This window comes from Mastacembelus armatus, chromosome 6 (assembly GCF_900324485.2).
Source record: "Mastacembelus armatus chromosome 6, fMasArm1.2, whole genome shotgun sequence".
In the NCBI taxonomy this organism is placed as follows: Eukaryota; Metazoa; Chordata; class Actinopteri; order Synbranchiformes; family Mastacembelidae; genus Mastacembelus; species Mastacembelus armatus.
In genome coordinates this window covers 23150984-23174010 of record NC_046638.1, presented here as the reverse complement: position 1 = coordinate 23174010, position 23027 = coordinate 23150984, and the positions used below count along the sequence as shown (strand labels likewise).

At 43.7% G+C, this 23027-nt stretch overlaps 1 protein-coding gene across 4 annotated transcripts in view; it reads left to right on the top strand.

Annotated features, from left to right (window-relative positions):
• Positions 1–23027, top strand: part of wwox (WW domain containing oxidoreductase) — a 122343-nt gene that overhangs the window by 51206 nt on the left and 48110 nt on the right. The window contains exon 9 of one of the 4 annotated variants that reach the window (XM_026310653.1): positions 9278–11155. The exons of the other annotated variants lie outside the window; for them this stretch is intronic. Within the exon in view, the coding sequence (XP_026166438.1) occupies positions 9278–9424 (147 nt within the window). The 3' untranslated portion in view covers positions 9425–11155. Of the gene's footprint in view, positions 1–9277; positions 11156–23027 lie in introns of those variants that run through there. 4 annotated transcript variants of the gene reach the window in all.

The following is a 23027-nucleotide window of genomic DNA, read 5'->3' as shown; positions in this document are numbered from 1 at the left end:
AGCGAGACTCTTAGTGCAGGAAACTTGTTTAATTAAAATGAAGCGACGATAGGGGGGTGGTAGAGGGATGTTCTTTGATGCGTGTTCTGGATGCATGGTATACGTTATGCACGATTTTTGTTTAAGATGTTCCAGCAGAGGGTGGGACAGTGGGAGGTGTTGGAGACACAGGAAAGGGAGAAGGAAGGAGTGAGCTTGATGAAGTTTCTGATTATCCCACCTCCTCTTGCACAGGGAAGAATTACTGAATGCCATTTGGGTCAGTGCTCTTTATGGAACTACATTTATGAAATACATCTCTCCCCCGCTTTCTCTCTCTCTTTCGGTCTCTCTCTCTCTCTGTATCTCTCCCTGCCTCCCTCCCTCTCCTCTAATTGGAGATGCAATAAAGGTGTGTGGGGTCAGTGGTTCTTCAAGGTGAGGCCGCATGAGTCTCACTCTAATGTTCTCCTCCAGACACATGTGCACACCGACGGAGAAGTTCCCGCCGCTCCTATCTCACATTTTCTGCCTTGCTCACAAAAACCACAGGTCTAAAACTGTCATCTGCACCTCAAATAACTTAACTCGTACTGGTCACCTATTCTGTGATAACTTTTTGTCAATAATATATGACTCTATCAGTTTGTAACTCCGTAATTCCTGCCCTGCCCTCTCTTTCAACTCCGCTCCATGTCCTTGTGCCAGCCTGTTAAGCCAGAGGGCACGCTGTGGGTGAATCGGAGACAGAGCTCTGCCAACACGCCCAGTGGGAGAGTCCCTGCCAAGGGTGCCAAGGCCTCAAGAGAGAGGGAGGGAAAAGGGGGGGATGGGGAGAGTAAAGAATTTAGGGTGTGAAGGTGGAAGTGATTGAAAGAAGATGAAGAAAGTAATAAAAAAAAATATATATATATATTCAGAGAGTTTTGATGTGGAGTTTAGAAGAATGTGTAAAATTTCTATCAGAAGAAGGAAAAGAGAATGACCTTTTTTCTCGAGTCTCCACTGGATTGTTTCTTTTGTGTTGAAAACCCAAAGCTGTTGCAAAGCCACAAGTTTACAGTGAAGTGCAAGCTCTTTGTCTGAGGAGCGCAGTAACCCATTACCATTTTAGTCCAGTAGGGGTCATTGTAGTTCAACTGACTGAGCAGAGGCAGCCGACCAGCCATGGTGGAAGCTGCGGGACAGACAGCCACGGTTCATTTGTTCTGGAGTCATAACTCTGTGATGCCAAGATTTATTTATTTATTTTTGAATATATAGAATTAAACATCACATTTATATCAACACACATATTCAACATATTTTGTCTTTTAAATTTACTACTGTAAACATTTGGATAATAGATCTATTCAGTTGCTGTACTCTGCAGGAGGCCTTGGGCCATTCACTGAGGTAAGACTGTGAACGGTACATAGCTCAATGGATCTTCAGATTTAAATCCTCATTTTTTTTCTTGTAATGTTTTACCACAGATTATCCAACGTTGGGAAACAAATCTAAGGTTCAGACTCGTGAATTACAACAACACACCAACCTCTGCTTTACCTGCCGGTTGAGTCTAATTGAGTTAGCATTCGGGCTGGAAATTTAATGTCCAGGATAGAGATTCCTTTGCAAAGTCTTTGCCTCCAGGTATTGTTTGAGACACCATTGTTGAGGAAATAATTACACAGCCGTTCTCTTTTTAAAAAGTGTTGTCTTTCAGCAGGGCCATTGGAGAGTGCTGAGGACAGACAAACTATTTCTTCCCACACGTCTGTTTGTGTGTTTTTGCCACACAACACATGTAGCCGTTTGCAGAGATTGTTAAATATGAAACGAATAAAGCTTATTATTTTGTTGAACAACGACAATGATGGGGCCTAAAAGGTTTTTGAGGTGTAATAAATGTATAAATTCTATATTTGTTGAATCTCAACTTCATACTAATTTAAAACTCTATTTCTCCAGCCTTAACTTGTGTATACAAATTAAGGCTGCCACCACTGCCATTGACCTCCAGCAGATGAATATTAGATGAAGCAGCAGCCAATATGTGAATAGCTGAGTTCAGGACAGCAACGATTTTAATGGCAGCGAGCAGCCATTAACACTATATCTGAAAATAGACAGAGGATTTTCCATAGATCATTAATGACGGGAAATCCATCCCTCCTTCCCTTCCTCCATCCTTCGACATATATTTCTTTTCTTCCCTCTTTCTATTTTTCTACCTTGACTGTATTTCACCCATGTCATTTTTTTATTTGTGCACAGTATATTTCAGCTTAATCTCACTGCTGGTTCCTACACAGCTCCTCTGGAGAAAGAAGCCTTTCGGGACTTTCTATTAAAATGCACCAGATATTTGAATAGAGCCCACTAATGTCTGCTTAGTATATAATCCACGTCCCCTCCTCCCATATTCCTTGTTATTCTAGTTTAGTGCCGTAATCAAGCAGGGCTTGCCAATAAAGTTTATTGTACGGAGCTAAGTGTCAATATCACACACACACCCAGGGCAGAGAGGTCCCTTTAATTAGAATAGGAGAGAGAGCAGGCTGTGTGTGTGTGTGCGCATATCTGTATGTGTGCTTGCACATGTGTTTATATGTATGTTTGGATTTCTTTGTTGATCTGAACCATCAGAGACTGTAAATGCCATTCAGTGTTGTTAACCGCAGGCCTCTACTTTAAAAAAGTGACAATGTGGGTATGAATAAAAAATGTGATGCTGTGGAAGAAAAAATCATAAATGTGACACCGACGTCAAAAATTTCACTGTTTTATGAACAAATCAATTCTACCTTTACATGACTATCGAGCCTAGATGTTTTGAATCTGTGTTGAGACTGAGCAAACAATAATCCCTGCTATATGAAGTATTGATTAGACCTACTCCCTCTCTGTGTGGCTTTATTAAAGGTACAATTGTAAAGGTCTTTATGATGATGGTATAACCTGACGGGAGAAAACTTTCACTTTCACTATGGTATGCCAGCTCAAGTTGAGAACTCTTTTTATAGATGAGCCACACTCAGAGGACTTTTCCAGAATATTACATTGAAAATGTTGATATTTTCAGCAGCCATTTAATTCAGTGTAATTTTTTTAAAAGCCAGTACAAGAATAGAAGCCAGTTTTCATTTTTTCTTTCTGGCTCTGTCCCTCTCTGCTCTTCTTCCTATTTTTTCTTTTATTAGGCCACTTACAAACAGCCTGGTTAATATGTAGAATTAAATTACTGATATGAATTCTTTGATAAAAGACTATTTGAGCAAGGGCAAAATTGAGAACACCTCCCACTCCTAAACACAGAGTCCTGCGGTGGTGAGGGGCGGGCTTGCAGCTTCAATCAAACAGTAAAACACAAAACCATTTCCCATTACAATGCAAAGAGATTGAAGACAGATTAAAGATACTGTATGGGAGCCAGGGCCGGCGCCAACCAGCGATAGCTGCGTAGTCTGATGGGGAAAGGAGAGGAGAAGATGAGGGGTTGATGAAACAGGGGAGGAGAGAAAAGGAGAGGAGAGCGGAGGAGAGGGGAAAAAGGAGGAGAGGGTAAAGGCGAGGCGGTGAAGGAGAGCAGATGGAGGAGTAATTTGCGTGGGATGTGGTAGATGGGGGAAACATGGCTGTGTGTCAGTGCTGAGCGATGCCTCCCATTCTGAAAGAAATCAATTTAGGGCAGGACGGGGACGCCGTGCATACAATAATTGAATATTACTGCTTACTATCTCCTTCACATGCAGCTACTCTGCTCTGCACTGTGAACTGTGTGGAGAAGTGAATCAGGCGGTGGAGTGGGAGATAGGGGTTAGGGCACAATATTGAAGGGGTTCAAGTACTGTGCAGATAATAAGTTGATACTCCAAATAATCTCTTCAAGTTATTACATGATTGAGAAGGAAAAATACGTGTGTGTGTGTATAGTTGCGTCTGCTTTTCAGATGTCTGCTCGCCCTCTTTCTTCTTTCCCCTGTTTGTCAGCCTGTGTGAACCTGGACCATGACCTATCAGATCTGTCAATTCTGTCTGAGTCACATGGCATGGTCAATAATCACAACTGTTAATCAATGAGCTTTTAAATAAGCTTCGGCCCTAATTACAAGGTTAGTCCTGTTTATCGGTTTACATTAGGCTAAGTAATACAATCAACTGGTCAGAAGAGCAGATATGTCTTTGAACAAAATCAAAAGTTGTTTTGGCTCTAAAGAAAAGTGGCTCTCTGGATTAGACATAGACACCTTTCTCTCATGTGGCATTTATCTGTTGTAACTCTGCAAACACTACAACTTCACAAACTTTTAATGTTTTTAATGCAGCGTCATTTTCTTATAATACTTTGGTTTCCTGACTTGTAGTCTGTTGGCCACCAGAAAAAGTTTGTACAGCATGCCGTTTCTTTGTTTTAATTTGGGGACTTTTTCTGTCAGGGCAGCACAGGTTTGCGCTATTGCCTCACAGCAAGAAGGTTCCTGGTTTGAAACCCACCAGGGGCCTTTCTGTGTGGACTCTGCATGTTCTCCCTGTGCTTGTGTGGGTTTTCTCCAGGTACTCTGGTTTCCTCCCACAGTCCAAAAACATGTATGTCAGGTTGATTGGTGACTCTAAATTGCCCATAGGAGTGAGTGTGAGTGTGTGAGGTTGTTTGTCTCTATGTGGCCCTGTGATGGACTGGTGACCTGTCCAGGGTGGACCCCTGCCTTTCACCCAAAGAGAGCTGGGATAGGCTCCAGCAGATCCCTGTGACCCTGGTTAGGAATAAGCAGCTACAGATAATTATATGGATGGACTTTTTCTGTGAGCGTTCTGTATTTCACAAAAACTGAACAGAACATATGTGATTAAGTGGCAGTTTTTATTACTGCAGCTCAAGATCAGTCCTGAGCTGATTAAATCAAAGTTAATTCAATCTTTAATTTGTGCCTTATTTCAACATGGTTCCTTTGTACAAACGCTCATTAATTCTTTGAAATGATATCAGACTGCTCTGTTATACTATCATTTAATCATCTCTGAACATAATAATCATCCATATATCATAACAGATGATCGGGAAACATTTAATTAGGATAATTACTCATTAATCCACCGAAGGAGCTTTTTTGGAAGGTGCCTTGCAGATTGTTTGCACAGTTTGTGTGCGGATGAGTGTGTGCACGTGTTTCATCTATGTGTGTATTTGTGTGTACATACTGTATGCATGCAGCCTGATCTCAGTAATATTTGTCACTGTCTGATTTAGTGTGGTGAGGTTGCCATAGCAGGCTTAGATCCACTGCATTTGTCTCCATTTCTTAATGGTATTTCAACAGCTCCTACACCATCAGCCATTTCTCATTTTAATGACTGGATAAATTATTGTGTGCGTGTGTGTTTATGCACATGTATGATTTTTTTTTTCTTTCAGTAGCATACAAAGATAGAGCTTGGCTACCTGTGCTGCTGTTTGTTTAAACAAAGCGACATCAACAATATTTCTTTGCTTGATTGGGAGTTCTGATTGATGTGGTAGCGACTGGTGGCCATTGAAGTGACTACTGTTACAATGATTGACGTGATTGAAATTGGGTTTCTCTTCTTCACACAGATGATCCCCCCTTTCCTTACACACACACCACACACACACAAACACAGGAATGGTTCTTACAAGATCTGACAATTACAAGAGGGGCTTTTAATCAATCTCGAATGCAGCTTGGAGGGGCGAATGATGGCAGCGGATGAAGAAAAGGAGTGATTACTCCGTCTCAGTCTTTATCTCTCTTTCTCCGTCTTCTTTTCCTCCCCTGGTCTGTCTGTCTCTGTCGCTTCCTCACTTTTGCTTTTTTACATGGTCCATCCCCTGTGATTTCAGCCACAGACTATTTAAACAACTCCTCTTCTCACTTCCCTCTCTTTCTTCTCCTGTTTTTTTTATTCCCCTCCCTCCTAGCGCTTCATGTTTGACTATTAGCTGACATGCACACAGGGAGCATCGCTCATCTCCCCAATTTCTCCTCCTCTTGCCTCACTCCCACCCCTCTCCTCTCCTCCTCCTTCTCACTTCTTTCTCCTGCTCCATGTATAACTATTAGCAGACATGCTCTCAGGAAGTCTGATGAATATTTTAGCAGCCAAAGGGAGGGGCACCAATCCTCCTCCACAGCTTCCAACACAACTAATGGAACAGACTCAGTGTTTTCCCTCGCACAACTTTACATTGGGCTTTAGATTTCTGCACTGCACTTGAGCACACTGTGACATTAGACTGTTGGATAAGGCAAGGAGCACTGGTCAGCTGGATAAGGAGCAGTGCGACTGGAGCTACACTGTGTAATGCATGTACTACTTTAGAGCACCATTTTTGCAGCCTTGTTAACACATTAATGTCAAAAGACTTTTTAAAATAAGTGCAGTGTTAAATGTAAAGATTTCCCTGTTTACTTTACCTTCCGCCTGTGAGAGAAACCGTGAGGTGAAACAGTAAAAAGTTTTAACACCACAATTTCTGTCGCTCAACAAATCTTACAATAGCTTCTTTTTCTCCGTATTATGTTTTACATGTTTCTTATATAATGCAATGAGTTGAAATGTCTTCTGCTTTTTATTTCTCATTACTTTAGTGCCATAAAAATATCTGCACAAAAAAGATTTATAATTAGTATGACTATAATTTGCAGGAGTCTGGTGCTAAAGATCTGTAATTCTCATGCATTTGACTGTACTTTTGTAAATGTAATCCGGTTTCAAATGGCACAGTATGTGAAAATTTTTTTGTATGATCATCTCACACTTGCAGTTATTTCTCAAGGAGAGTTTAGTCAAGATCAGTGTATTTTCTGTCAGTGTGTTTCTATTTTCTGCTTTACGTCCTTCTAAGCTGAATGTATTTTGGTTTTTAAACATATTCCACATATGACATATGAAATGAACAAAGAAAAATAGAAAAGGGAACGGAAGGTTATGACTCTTTTCTTATATTTTGTAGGTCCAGTATGTAAATGTTTAATGTTTAAAGACATATAAAAAGGCAGATTAGTCGAATTGTTGTCAGTCTCAGCCTTTCTCTACAGTCTGTTTCCACTGCTTTAAATAGTGTGACAGGCCAGTATAGTAGTCTCTGCTGCCTTTGCAGCACATCACATTGCACAGGAACAACTGCACTTTTCTCCCTGAACTCTCTACAATGTCCAGCTGATGATGCACATAAGTGCGTGCAAGAATGGCCAAAAAATGACACTGGTTTCTAAGTATAAGCTCATTCCCAGATTGTGTGATGTTATTTGATTGTACTGGACCTACCTGACTCCTCCATGTCTACAAAAAATGTTCAGTAAAACCAGTTGAGCACAGTCATGTGGTTCAGTATCTCCTTGTGACTCCATTATGCTTTCACTTGTCTTTCTCACTGCTTCACTTCCCTTTCTTTCCTTCACACCTTTCATGTCTTGTCTTGCTGTGTGGTACAGTACACACTGTGTATGCATTTACAGTGTGTGTGTGTGTGTGTGTGTGTGTGTGCGTGCGTGCACACTAATCTTTGGATGAGGGCCTGGTGGTTAAATCATGATGCATAGTCCAGGGCTGCTCTGGCCACTGTCATTAATCAGTACAGGGGCGGGGGACGTATCTGCTTTTTATCCATCTCTTAAATCAGTCACTGCAGCTATCGGCAGCCCTCTCTACTCCCCCCCAACCCCATCTCCCCTCCATCCCCAGCCCCCCTCCCCCACGGGCCGCTGATTGAAGTGGCATTGTTTGGGAGACAAGCGGCGCTCAATCAATAAGCAGTCTCACTAAATTACCGTTTGCATGAAAAATGAAGAGCCGCCCAACCTGACTCCATTCAGCTGGGGATGTGCATTGCTCTGTGTGTGTGTGTGTGTGTGTGTGTGTGTGTGTGTGTGTGTGTGTGTGTGTGTGTGTGTTGTTGCGTACAGATCGGTACGAGCGCAGAAATGTGTGCATGGGACGTAAGAGTGGGGAGGAGAGGAGCGTGTGTGTTTGTCAGGGGACAGAGAAGACAGAGTGGGCAGGTAATAGAAGCAGGGTGTGTGTCTCTCTGTGCTATAGTGTAAAATCTTCAGGAGACCACCTACAGTTGCACAGGTATGCAGGAGAAACAGAAGCTCAGGGTTTCCTGGTCATGTATTGATCATGGCTTGTTAAGGACTTCTGCTGTGGGTCGACATCGTGACCCTCTTCTTTCCCCTTCACACTTCACCCTTCAGCTTTACCTTTCACCTTTACCCCTGACTAACCTACTCTGTGTACGTTTATCTCCAGTCTCTCCACCGCTGTGCTGAGATGAATCCAGGATGGATAGATCTTTTTGGATTTTTCAGTGTGAGTGTGAGGGCATGAAGCAGTCTTCTGTCTAAAAAAAAAAAGACTTTTCATGGGGTCCTTGTGTGTGTGTGTGTGTGTGTCATTGTGTATAGATTTTGGATGACCAAGGTATGTTGGAGTGAGGTCTCAGCCTCTTTTCCTGCTTGTGCTCTGCCCTGACCTCTGGCTATTAATCATCTCTAGATCTGTGTTTACCCTCAGTTCAGCTCTCTAGCACACAGGCACCTAGAGGGGCAATTAGAGAGGAACCGCTGCCCCAGTGCAGAGGATTGCCCCCCTCGTCTGGTCACACACAAATGCATGTGCACACACACGCACACCCAGAGTGAACCTCTGGGAAACAGGACCTAGCCTCACCCAGAGAGGCAGCTATAATGTTTTTATTTACTTTAAAAGCATCTTGCTGTTAATACAAGTGGTATATCACAGTGCTGCCATTATATTTGTATGGGAGAGAGTTTGCACATCTCTTTATTCAAGCGTGCTATCTATGTGTGTGTGTGCGTACATGTGCGTGTATGTCTCCCACCCCCACAGGGCATACCAAACATGCATTAGTATAAGTTGCGCAGGCTGAGTCTCATCCAGTGTACATATGGTAATGGATGGTGTGTGTGGAACATGTCAGCCACCTCATCATGTAAAAGCCTTCGTGTACAGGAGGGAGCATAGAGGGCTGGCAGGTAGGCATTAGGCAATATAATGGCCTCTATTTTTACACTGTGGAACACAGTTGAAGAGGCAAAGCTTATGAAGCTTTCAAAAAAGCAGACGCAGGTTTGGGTGGTGTTATAAGTGGGTAAGTGAGAGAATGAAACTGCTTTTCAGATTGCCTGACTGTTGGACCCGTTTGTCTCTGCCAGTCAGTTTGTTGGTGTGTGTGCACAAATTTGTATCTCTGTTGGTTTTCTTTTATTTACAACGCCAGCGATGAGCACTCCAGTGGTGATGTGTAATCCGTGTTGTTTTTATTACACAGATTCATCAGAGGAGTGGAGATAGGGGCTTTTTAATGACCTGCTCTGACCATCCTCACACCATCTGGACTTTGGTGCTTCTTATTGAAATACTGACTGCACTTTATAGCAAACTCAGCTTCTGTAATCTTGAACAGACCGAGTATTAATAAGACTGATACGTGAGATTGTTAATGTCTTAGGCATCATCCTTTCATCATTTCATCAGATGTTAGCTGAACTTTTTCTTGAACTTTGCAATTAGTCACTTCACTCTTATGCTCACACATCTTAACCATGTCTGCAGTTGGAGGAGTGTGCCATGTTCTTGTGCTGAGTGGATGTAGGCTTGCCCTGGGCCCAGAGAGGTAGTTAATCTATGTGTATGACATGTGTGAGCTCAGGGTATTGTACTGTATGTTTCCCTCTCACTCAGCTGTACTTAATGTAGCCCATAAAGGCTACACAACAATAAGCTACGCCTGGCACTCAGGCCACCATTCTGCACTACACTAGCCCACTGAGCAGGATAAATGACTCCTATAAACCTGTCACACACATACATATACACACGCCGGAGCGTGCACAGACTATAGAAAGTCATCCCCCTGCCTGTGGAGGATCTGCTGTGGTTCTCAGTGTGATTGCGTGGAAGTTTGTTTCACTTGGCGAGGTGTAAGGTAATAATCAGAGCGCCGCTCGTAAAAATGTGAGGTAAGAAATATGAAGGGAAAAGGCTTCTTGTTATCTGGAATCCTCACAGTCAAAAGATATTAATGGAAGCATAGCATTCATGTGATAGTTCCATTATGTATTTGTGCATCAGTCCCAATTGCTGCAATCCCTTTCTATTCCTTCACCCTGGCCCGGTGTTCAATCAGTGGCTGAAGACAGATCCAACTTCCCTAATGTCCTGGACGTCCCTCTGTATCTCACCCGAGAAGACTGATCTACATTAAGACGGGATAAAATAGCCTTTCCATGTGATGGCTAGCCACAGTGTTTGTAAATGAATGCCATTTAAAATCCATAAAACTGTTATTCTGCATAATACCTTATGAATATATGTGTGTATGAGAAATAGTTAAGCGTTTGTGGGTGTTGTGTGGCTGGCGATAGATGGCCGTGGGATTATGTTTAGGTGTGTGCACTGTGTTTGCGTGTCTGTGTGTATGTTTGCATCTCACACTGGGTCTGATTACACCACTATTATGAGTCTCTGAGATTGAGGGGATTTTATCCATCATTTTTACAAAAACACCCACTAACTGTCCTGACTGAGTGCATTGTAGTGGGAGCAGTGAAAGAGCTATTAGTCTATTTATGGATCCAGTGTGGTGTTTATCAGTCACAGACTGACTGGCACAGACTGCGTCATCTGGCCCCTCATGTTGTTTTTAATGGTTTTCCTGTTAAAGATGTCAGTGTCATGTTGTTATTTTCACTGTTGTCCTGGTAACCACAGATGAGAATGGTGCGTACAGTTTTAGGGGCACCCAACTTGATTTTGATAAAAATGTAAATGTGATGTAAATCCTAATATTTATTCTTTCACTTAAAAAGAAGAAAATGAAAAAGGCTAAACACATTATCTCTGTATTTTTTATGTCTTGCCTATTTTGGCACCAGCCGTGGTATTCATAAATAAACCACATAGATAATAGTCGTCGACGGGAAATCCATTTTCATTCTAGATATTTATTCAAGCAATTCTCTCCCATGTTTATACAATCCAGAGTATTAAAAGATTGATTCAGTTTTATGTTTTGGAATAAAATGCAAACAAAAACAGATGCTTGTGTCTTTCTTCCCCCCTCCAAGCTGAGAAGGTATTGTGGTTTATGTAAACTATAGAGCTCTGAGCTCTATTCTGGGCCTGGAGCTTCTCGGAGAGACAGAAAGAGAAGGTGGTGTAGGTAGACTGCTGTGCTATACAGCAGGAATACTGTGTGGGTGAGAGCACTAGACTTAAAGATGTTGTCTGTCTTAGGCTTGGTACAGCTGGTATAATATGACCTGATTTAGTCACTATAATGTGTTCGGGTACCAACCTACAGTCCAATCTAGACAATCCAGATTGTACGTTTCCTGTCAGATTCTAAAATATTTAATCTAAATTTAAAATTTTTATCACTACCTCATTATCTTACCTTTCACAAACAGTGATACTTGTGCCGAGATACACAATGCTGTTCATTATGGTATCATCATAGGGTGTTTACTGTTGTCATGCCATTACAGGCTGTTTAAATAAATTGTAGAAATAACATTAAAAACATTTTCCAAAGTGACTCACTGTTAGTGATTAGACAGAAGCAACGTGTGCAGTCCTCTAAAGCCATAAATAGGAATAAAAGTCCAGAGTTAATATGTCTGTGCTTAAAGTCAGAAAGTCAAACTTTTGAAATAGAGTTGAAATATAAAACTACTGATTTGTTTATGCCAGATGGTGTGCATCCTCATGCATCCTCAGTGTTTCATGTTATATATAGTGTTACAGTCTGGAGTTTTCCCATCAGTCTGAACTAATCCAAGGTTTTTGACTTACATTAAAAGGTGACAAGTGAATATCCACCACCTCTAATACCAACACTGATATTCAGTGCTAGTTTAATGGTAACATCTAGGATGATGATTCTCATGGTCTCTTTTGGCAGATTTTGTGCAGGGTAGCTGCTATTTCTGTGCACGGCAGCCTTGGTTGACTGAGGTGCTTTTAATAATGGAACCATCTTGTCATGACTTGTGTGACTGGCTGTTAAGTTACCAGTCTCACTTGTCCAATCAGAGTTTCCATTTTAGGTTGCGGCTGCTGTAAAATGCCACTAATTTTGTTTAGTTTTCTTTTAGTTTTATTGAGTTTTAGATTCGTCATCTGCCGTTTGCCTTTCTTTCTTTTGCGTATTGCGTCAGTTAATTAATGTTATTAACTTATATTAGTTTGTTGTTGGTCAGCCACCTTTACAAAAATACTGTTCCCTTACATTTCTCCAAGAGCTTCAGGTTTTACACACAATAAATTTCTATATCGACGCTCATTACTGAATGCTAATTTCAGGCATATTCTCTGTATGCTATATTCCTGTAAGTGTGGGAGAGACATGATGGCACCCTTACTGAGTGTGGGGGGAAGGGGAGCAGCACAAGGTGAGATGGGTTGATTTTACATGGGTGCTGATATGCAGGGGGAGTGGCAACAAGAGAAGGGGGTAGGCAAAGCATCCTTCATGCAATTTAAATGCAATTAGGCATTCTTCCATCCTGCGTCTTCATGGCTGATGGTGCTGGGGTGAATAACGTGCGTGTATCTTCATCTAGTCCTGACCAGGGAACTGCTGTTTTCTGTCTGGGCCGGCCTGGCTCCTTCTTTGGCTACAGTCACCTCTCCTCGTATTATTAGACATTATTCTACTGGCAGAGCAGAAAGGAAGAGAGGAGGGGAACTTTAATAGCACACCTGAATGTAGGGTGTCATATAATCAATGCATACAGATCTGCATTACAGGCTGTCACAGTGACTCCATCACACACCAGTCGAGAAGAGGAGGGAGAATGGGATATTAACTCTTGTGAAAGAAGGGATGGGTATCAGCGGCCTGAAATTAAATGGCTTGCTCTAAAAGAGATGAGGCCAGAAGTGAGGCACTCGTTTGAGTTGCAGTTCGGCGTACATGTTTTGCACAATATTTGCCTCTCTGCTTCAGACCCATGCCATCTGATCTACTCTTTGTCTTTCACTTCTTCTTACCTTTCACTTGTTTTTCCACATGCTCTGTTTTATAATCATTTCTCTGATCATGCAGAAAAATCCCTTTCCACTGTTTTGACATCTATTTAACTTCCTCAAACATAACTGCTCTTAAGAAGTTTTCTGTTTTTTATGCCTGTGTGTGTGTATTCATCTGCTGTCGTCAGCAGACTGTAATCCCTCTGAGCTTTTCCTGTGTGTGTGTATGTTTGTGTTAGTCTATTTTTTTTCCCAGTTTGGAAAATGCTGGGCTGCATGTTTGTGTATGTCTGCGTGTGTTTGTGTGTGTGTGAGAGATGTTCGGCGGAGTGCCCTTTGATACAGAAAATTTTTTAGAAATGCAATTTCCTCCTTTTCTGTATATGCGTGTATTCATGTTAGGTTTATTAGAATATGAAAGTGTTGCTCCGCAGTGCAAGGGTAGTCTCTCCCTCTCGTCCGCTCTCGCTCCCTCGCTCTCCCCTTTTGCTCGTTCTCTGGCCTCCGCGGTCTCTCTGGCTGGCTCATGCATTAGAGATGAGGGGCTGGAGAGAAGAAGGAGACCAGCGGCTTACACCAGGAAACTCGCCATTATAAACAGGATCAACACGCCTTGCATATCAGACACTTTCAAGTCTGAGTATGTGTCTGTGAGTGGGTAGGTGGGAGGGGATGTAGGAATAGATGAGTGTGTGTTTTTGAAGTTTTTATGCACTCTTATAAAATTGTCTTTTTTTTTCACTTCTCGATTTGAACCTGGATGAAGGGGTTAGTCTTCCTCTTGTGGTGCTCAAACAGCGACTGGGAATGCAAACCACATGCCGTCATCATTATCACTATCATTTTCATCCTGGAGACCTAGGCAGAACAGAATGAAAATTTGTTGTGTAAAAAGAAGAGGCATTTCTGGTTAATAAAGTACTTGTTGATGACCAGTCATCCTCCTCAAACTATCCTGTTAAGTGCCATGTGTGTGTGCTTGTGTATCCACACTAATACAAATAAGATTCTTTTCCCCTCTGCCTGTCTCTCTTTACTTACTCATTTTCTATAACTTTTGTGTGTTCTCCCTGGTCATTGAACTGTTGAATAAGGCCAGGCGAAGAGTTGAGTCTCTGTTCTCTGTATGTGCTCCAGACAGAGGGACTGCTTGTTCAGGATCTCCCCATGGAGGGGAGAGTGGGACAGTAGGCACAAAAAGGTGAGCTCATTCCTGGGGCTGGATCCCTGTTCTTCTGTCATCAAGTTGGGGTGAGGTCACCTCTGGGGTGAGCTGCGTGGTGGCATAGCCAAAACCAGGACTTCTTTGTCAATATATATGCAACACATGCAACACACCTACTGTGGGAACCACTAGGTGCTTTTAATAATTAGTAATAGGGTTAGTGACAGAATGTTTTCAGGACATCCAGGTATGTTTTACAATGGAAGAGATCACTACAGAGAGGCGACAATTGGAGATAAACTTTATGGCAGGATGCACAAGCTCACCATTAGTTTTTGCCAAGACAATGGAGGTTATTATTAGGGCATCTAGGTGGGGGGCAGGAGGAGAGAGGTTTCAGTCACAAAGACATGGACACATACTAACTATTGCTACCACTGCACCGTTTAGAGATACTTTTGGATCAGGTAGTTTCTAACTTAAAGTGGCCTAGGAATAAGGTCAAGCCAAAAACATTAAGCGGCATTTCAATAGTAAAACATGTACTGTCAGGCAAAAGGTTTTGTTTACATGAGGATTCCATACTGACAGTGCTACAGCTGTTGCAGTTGTTATGCAAAATCTCATTGGTAGAGAAGATAGAGAGAACATTTAACCTGGAGAAAGTGGTTGAGAGTGACTAAGTGGACATTTGATTGATTGATGAAATGGATTTTGGAGCTCCACATAGCAAGTCAGCATGAAGGTAGTGGGACCGAAAGGAGGCAGTGTTGCAGCTCAGGCAGCTCAAAGACAATGGGACATTGTAGGGCATGTGCAGTATGGACACAGTGGATTTGGTCTGAATACATAATGGGTTACTTTGAGGAATGTTTCAGCAGCTGACGTGAAGAAACTGGTTTTTGAGGAGATTAGGAGACAAGAAGGGGCTGGTGGATGTGGGGGAACATGTATAAAGAAAGAAATTTAAGATGGAGAGATGTGTGGGACATGGAGGTAGGTGGGCTTACACTCATGCTGGGTGCAACCTTTGTGTTCAGGGGTAGTGTCGCTGAAGCACATCCCCTCTTGGTGTAAAACCAGCCTGACTTAAGCTCATCATTAAGATCTGTCCAGTGGATGCCTGATGTAAAGTGTTTGTTGTCAAGTCAGTTTTTTCTCTGTTGAGTTATTTCGACAGTGCAACCAACTGGACATGACAACTGGACGTCTAGCAGTTAAGTCGAGATGTTTCTCCCCTTGTCCACGTAGATTTTGTGGGTTACATTACCTGTGGTTTTATTGGCTGCTGAGCGGGCTGTCCAAGCCAGCTGCAATTTTTGTTTTTTCACTTATTTATTTTATCTTCTGGCAAATATTTAGTGCATGAGAAAGGTTTGAAGCCTGCAGGTTTTAGTTGTTGTTGCTCCAGTTTTTGTTTTTTTATTTCTAGCAGATGCTTGATGCATGAGGCAGGCTTGAAGCCTGTTAGTTTCTCTTCTTTTGGAGGTAGGCCTGAGGCTTACAGTACAATGTTAGCTAGTATAAGAATTGTGTTGGCAAAGGAGGGGGGTGGTTCTGGGACATAGAAACTCTGTATTGAGTCTTCTTGAGTCTTGCCCACACCCACTGAGAAGCTCCACAGAGGTTTAGAGTTTAGTGTTCAGTAAGGATTTAGATAGTTGGGATTGGGATTTTTGTCCTTTGATTAATGCAGCTTGGGTTATTGTATGCCTCCAAGGCATGATGACGACCAGTGTGGCTGAACAGTGATAACACTGACATTGTGACTAAAGTATATGCGGCTTGAGCTGTCCTGTTGTCCTGAGTATAATTAACCGATGGCTGGTATTTGGCATTTGGGATCCAGGCCCATAGGTCACCGTAAAGTTGAACCTGCTAAAGAATAATGCCCAGCGTGCCTGGTGGGAATTCAGCCTCTTGGCCGTCTGGATATATTCTAGGTTCTTGTAGTGTTCTTGTACACAATAGACTGTTCCGCCCCCTCCAGACAATGCCTCCACTCCTCCAAGGCTAGTTTTATAGCCCGGTTTCCCACGCCGTAGTTGGCCTCAGCGGACGAGAGGTGTCTGGAGAAGAAGGCACAGGGGTGGAGTTTGTGATCCTCTTCTGAGTGTTGGGAGAGGACAGTGCCTATTCCGACGTCCGAAGCGTCCATCTCCACCATGAACTGACGGTGAGGATCGGGTTGAATCAGGATGGGAGTGAAGGTGAAGTGTTGTTTGAGGGAGAGGAAGGTTTCCTCAGCCTGCTGACCCCAGGTGAAGGTGACCTTAATCGAGGTGAGCCGGGTCAAGGGTTGGGCTATACCGCCATAGTTGGGAATGAAGCGGCGATAAAAGTTCGCAGAGCCCAAAAACTGCTGGAGCCCCCGCCGGCTTGTGGGTCGTGGCCAGTCGACCACCGTGCGAACCATGTCTGGGTTGGCTCATACCTTTCCTGCTTCGATGAACCTGAGAAAGGAGACCCTCGAACAATGAAACTCGCACTCCACCACCTTAACAAATAACCAATTTTCTAACAGTCTTTGTAATACTTGGCGGACGTGAACAGTGTGTTCGTCTAAGGTGCGAAAGTAAATTAATATATCATCCAGATAGACGAAAACACACTGGTGGAGAAAGTCCCTAAGCACATCATTGATGAGGGTCAGGAAAACTGCTGGGCCACTGGAAAGGCCGAATGGCATCACTAAGTATTCGAAATGACTGAGAGGAGTTTTACAAGTGGTCTTCCATTCATCACCCTCACGAATTCGGATGAAATGGTAAGCGTTGCGGAGATCCAGCTTCATCAAAACTGTTTCCCGCTGCAGGGCCTCAAACGCTGAGGATCAGCAGTGGCAGGAGGTAACGGTTCTTCATAGTGATTTCATTTATGCCCCTATAATCTATACATGGCCGCAACGCCTTATTTTTCTTAGCGACGAAGAAAAACCCTGAACCAACCGTGGTTGATGAAGGCCGAATTATACCGGAATTATACCGGAATTATTCTCTGACATACGTCCCCATTGATTCCCTCTCGGGGCGGGACAGATTGTACAACCTGCTAGAAGGCAGAGTGGCTCCTGGGAGGAAATTGATGGCACACTCATATGGGTGGTTAGGGGGAAGTGACAATGCCCGATCTCTGTCAAAAACCGCGGCGAGATCATGGTAGCAGTCTGGAACCAGGGAGAGATCAGGTGGCGGCGAAGATGGAAACTCGGGTCCCTTAGTCGGAGAAAGAGCGGAGCGAAGGCAAGATGCATGGCAATAGGAGCCCCACCCGATAGTTTTGTCCCGAGCCCAGTCAATTTGGGGGTTGTGGAGGCACAACCACACTAGAGAGGTGACTGGAGAGGAAATGATTTTAAAACAAATCTCCTCTCGGTGATTGCACAACAGGAGTAGAGTTAATGGTACCGTGGTGTGAGTTACATGGGCTAAGAGCCGCCCGTCTAATGCATCTGTGCGAATGGCATGGGATAAAAGGCGTAGTGGAACGCACAGACAAGTAGCCAACTATGCATCTAAAAAATTATCATCGGATCCAGAGTCAATTAAGGCAGACAGGGAATGAATATGGTGACAAAGCACCAGGGTGGCTGGCAATTGGAAACGAGGAGGACGTGCCTGGTTATTGATTTGGTTTACCAAGATGCCCAGGCCTACTGGTGAGCCGGGTCTTTTGTCCACTCAGGACAGACGGTCATGTGGCAGGTGAGTGCCTAAGGCGGCGCTTAACAGCCATGCCGGCATGGTCGGGGTGGTCCAACTGGAGGAATGCCAGTAAAAAACTCTCCAGGGTGAATTCAGTCATTGGGCGAGCAGAGAACTCGGCCTGGGCCCAACCGAGCGCCCTGTCCCTTAATAAGCTAATCATGAAAGCTATGTGTGCCTCATCCGTTGGCAAAGTTAGTGGTCATAACTTAAACACGTTTGTGCAATGTAAAATAAAACCTCGGCACTTATCTGGATCTCCGCTGTAAGGCGGGGGGTCCGATATATAAGAGTCTCGTTGGGCCGGAGGTGGTGGCGAGGCAGCTGGGTTAGAGGGCTGAGGAATGGGGCCGGGCTGCAGGTGCCAAGCGAGTGGAGATGGAGCGCACCTGTTCCGTCAGCTGTGAGACCTGGAGAAGTAGCTGGCGGTTTGCGTCCATGAGTGACCTGAGTGCTTGATCGTGTTCCCCTAGCAATGCACCTTGCCGAGAGAGAGCTTTGTGGAGATCTGACGTGTTGGCTGAAGTCTCCATTCCTGGATCTGCTGGGTCCATCATTGGCCAGTTCGTTCTGTCAAGAATTGTGAATGAGGAGAACCCACGCGCAGATCTGAGTAAGAAACAGTTTTATTTAATTCAGTCTGGGAGCTGAGACAAGTAGCGTATCAGACCGGGGAGCTCCTTCTGAAGGATATGGCGGCTGGCTGGTGGCAGGCAGGGCAGAGGTTGGCCCCAGAAGATGCAGCAGCTCGCCGGTAGCAGGTGTCAAGAGGTGATCGCCAAGCTGGACTCACGCAGGCAGGAAACGACCAGGCAGCCGAGGAGAAGAGCCTGCGTGAAGGAAAGTGCTGGTAAGTATAGGCGTAACCTTTCTTTCTCTTTTTAGTATACTGGCCTAGAGTAGCTACTACCGAGGAGGTAGACTGACGAACTGGCGATGTGACTGAAGAAGACTTTTATGGTTGCTGTGGCTAATTGACTGCACGCCTGCTCTCCTCACACACCTGCCTGGAGTTAGACAAACAAGACGACAGAGAAGAGAAAGGAAAAAGGGAAGAGACGATACTGTATCTCCACTTCCACCTTTAGAGTCCTATAATTCTCAGTTTCACCTCTCTTTTTCTAATCGCTGTCCTCTTGTAGTCAGTATGAGGTGGTCTCTCTGACACCCTCATCCCACTGGCCAGGGGCTAATGTTCATAAGGCCCCCATCCAGACAGGGGCACTCCTCTAGCCTCTGACCCAAGATACCTCCCTCCTTCTCCTGGGTCAGCCCGTAGAGGACAGGGCCTGGTAGAAGATTAATGGTAGTCACTGCTAGAGCAGGTGTGTGTGTGTTGTATGTGTGCTTGTGTGTGTGTTTGTGGAAAAGAACGAAAAAACACTAAGAACAGACAGAATTGAAATTGGCACAAAAGTGATTTATTTTTGATCATATGCATTAAAGATTCATAGCAAATAATGAAACAAATTTAAAACAAAAATTTCATTTTTGAGATATTTTCTTAACCATGTTACAAGCAAGTTTATTCATGTAATTTCTGTTTTCTTCAGGTTCAAGTGTAACCCTTATTTAGCAGGTGATTATGCAGCCCCACGTTGCACAAACCCCCGTCTTCTCTCATTCTCTCCCACTTTCTCTCCCCTCTCTCTCCTCCTGTGTGTGAAGACTGCTGTTTCAGCAAGGTCTTCTGTTCATTCTCAAGGTGTCCTCCGTGCCGTCTCTTTTCTGAAGGCCCTTTTAATGGATTGGCCTGATATACCTTCCAAATGGAGCACTTTGAGCGTTAATTCGCTTTCTGATAAAGATCCCCCCTTTTTACCTTCCCTTTCTATAAGTCTTCTCCCCGATATGAAGTACACAAGGAAGGGCAGATGAGCACAAAATCCTCTCTCTGTGTCAGGCCGGGTGGGAAAATGGACTGGGTGAAACAGAATCAATTGGATCCCCATTCATGTGTTAGTGGTGTGGAATGAGGAGAGTGTATTGTGGAGAATGGATGGAGGTGGTCTCTGTACCACCCCCCACTGTCTGCGTAGACTGGCCCAATGTCTGGGTGGGGGTGGGTGGAATTGGAGCCTTTCTGTTGGTTTTGTGGCGACAGCAAGGGTTATCGCTGGGATCTGGCCATTGGCAGGTATAGCTGTCAAAGCTGTCACTGCCTCTGAACTCAGGAGCGTTTTCGTGCTCACACACACACACACACACACACACACACACACACACACACACAGGAGCATGCTTAGACCCTGCCAATTCACATGCACAAACAAACGAAAACATGCACACACATAGACAGGCAAACAGCATCAAAATTATGGAAGTATGCTATATAAGATAAGCAGTACATTTTTGGACAACCTATTACCGCTCCAAAGCTCATTCATTCAGTTAACCCTCCCCATGCTGGAGTCTCACGCTGAATTTTGGCTGTTCCAGAAGGAGCACAATGGAGGCGGTTTGACCTGTTTGCCCACTCAAGTGTGACATTATTGTGCCATATTTGCAGCCGGACTTGAAAACTTCTTTTGCTCAAACTACAAATTAAACATCATGTCTCTACACAAGTGCTTACACGGTCAGATTCTTATGAATAACTTCCCACCCGCCTTCATTACCCATCTCTGTAGGAAAGAACTCTCTGTCTACTGGCCCTCTGATGCAATGTGGTGAGTTAGAAGCCTCTGGCTCTTCAAACAGTTTCTCTTGTGCTCAATTATTTATTTATTTTTTTCTGTCATCGACTGAACGGGAGCAGCACTCTGAGCGGTCTGTGTTTCTTTGTTCATCACTGGAAATAGAAGGTCAGAGTACAGCTCTTTTTCTTGTTGTTTTGTTTGGTAGTTTGTTTGTTTGATCGGTGCACTGTATTCTGTTTGTGTGTGTGAGGGAGAGAGAGCGTGAGCTGAGAGCTGCTCTCCCATACACAGAGAAAGAGAGTGAGTGAGTAAACTCATATTTACAGTGGCGTCCCAGTGGATGAAGGCTCCCTGCGGTTCAGCCCAATTATGAGCGGAGAAATTAAAGCAGCCCAAAACATATGCACATCTTGGCTCTGGAGAGAAAGAGAAAGACAGAGCAGGCAGAGGGCAAAAAGTGCAGAGCACAGGACCCAGAGGGCTCTCACTTGGACCATTTGGCAAACACACTAATTAATGCACTCACACACACACACAAACACGCACGCACGCACGCACACACACACACACACACACACACACACACACACACACACACACACACACACACACACACACACAGTTCACCCTGTCACATTTTTCAGTGAGTTGACTGAATTCAACTAATTCCTTCTTGATTCATTTTATTATTAGGTGCTCTTTGACTTCTTCATTATCATATTTGTCCTCTGTCAAACACACCAGCGTTAGTCTCATGTGTGAAGCAGTTTGTTCCGTCTCCACCCCCCCCACCCTACATGGTTCGGGCATCCTTTCTCTTCCCTCAGCGAGACAGTGAAAGACAGAGACAGAGAGCTAATCCAGCAGCATGTTTGATGCATTTTTAAACAGCTCTGGACTTTTTCAAGTTTCCAGCCAACAGAAGATCTCATCTGCTATAATTTAATCAGCGGGTGGAATCACACTGCATATTTAAGCAGCATTAAATATCTCCCGTTCTCCCTCTCCAGCCACTTAACTGAGCGGGGGGGTGGAGAAAGGATTTTATTTTATTTCCTGCGTATTTCCCCCATTTACACTCTTTCATCTGGCACTTAAAAGAGGCAGTGATTTGTCAAATAATTACAATCTCTTTTTGGAAAGAGAATGTTCAAGTGCTGTTAGGAGAGTTGTGGTTGTTCGGACACACAGGGTGGAAAGCTGTAGAAGGACTTTAAAAGCACCGTGTGTGCACAGGGGTCAGAAAGCTGCTGTTACATGCTATATTCAATCTGTTCTATAACACATTTAAGTCATAATGTAAATCTAGTGTTTTTTATTCTCCACTTAATGATCCATGTGTGCAATTGCACATTATCTAATTATTTATTCGTTATTTAGAGTGTTCTTATGTGTACATGTGTTGCATGGGACTTTGTTGATGCTCGCTGCTTTTTTCTGTAACATGAATATAAAAACTGAATATTTATCAGTGGGCCAGTACAGTGTGCTGTGGATAGGGAGTGTGGAGAGTAGGCTGTCTGTGTGGATGAGGGGAGGAACAGGGGAATTGATTTTTGACCAAATGTGTTTTGGATTTAATTCAGCTACTGCATTTTCTCCGCAAATGTATTTGCATAGAAATCATTTAAGGTGAGTGAATTTTAGAGGACAGCCAAGTTGCAAGAAGATACAATCCTTCTTTGTACATCCAGGAGTGAGTGTGTACTGTATGTCTGTGTCTATCTACATGTGCATGTGTCCTATGTTTGTTTCTGCATGTGCACTGCATGTGTGTTTTGTGGGAGCTGTGGTCTTTCATGTGCTGCCCATGTGAAGGCAGTGCTCTGTATAGTGAAGTGCTCTGATTCTCACACACATGCACACCACACCACACCACACACACACACACACACGCACGCACCACACCACACCACACCACACACACACACACGCACGCACGCACACACCACACCACACACACCACACACACACACACACACACACACACACAGATCCTCAGAGTTCCTTTTTACACTCAGGTTCGAAGGGAAGCATTCTGATGACAGTCAATAGCTCAGACAGCAGAGCTCTGTCAATATTTAGACAGAACTGTAGTGTTGTAAAATGAACCAATACACAATGGATGCGGCTCCTCACTGGATTAATGATGCCTGACTGACTGGCTGCTGCAGATGCTGGTGAAGATGAAGATGTTATTTACCCCTTTCTTGCTCTCTCTCTCTCTCTCTCTCTCTTTCTTTCGTGTCTTGTCTCCCTCCTCTCTCTCTCTCTTACACACCTTCCTTCATTTGGAAGCTGATCTTGTATAGTTTTGCAGTGATCAATAAGTCTATGTTCAGTTAAGGAGGAATCTGATTCCAATAGAATAACGCAGGGTTTTATGTCACATTTATGTCACATTTGTGCCTCTCTCGACTCCATCTCAGCTTCACAAATGTGCTGTTTTGTCAGTAATACACTGTAGAGAGATGTAGTCGTGCTGCTTTGAATCAGGTGAGGATATGAGAGGAAACGCTGATATTGATCCTAATGTGT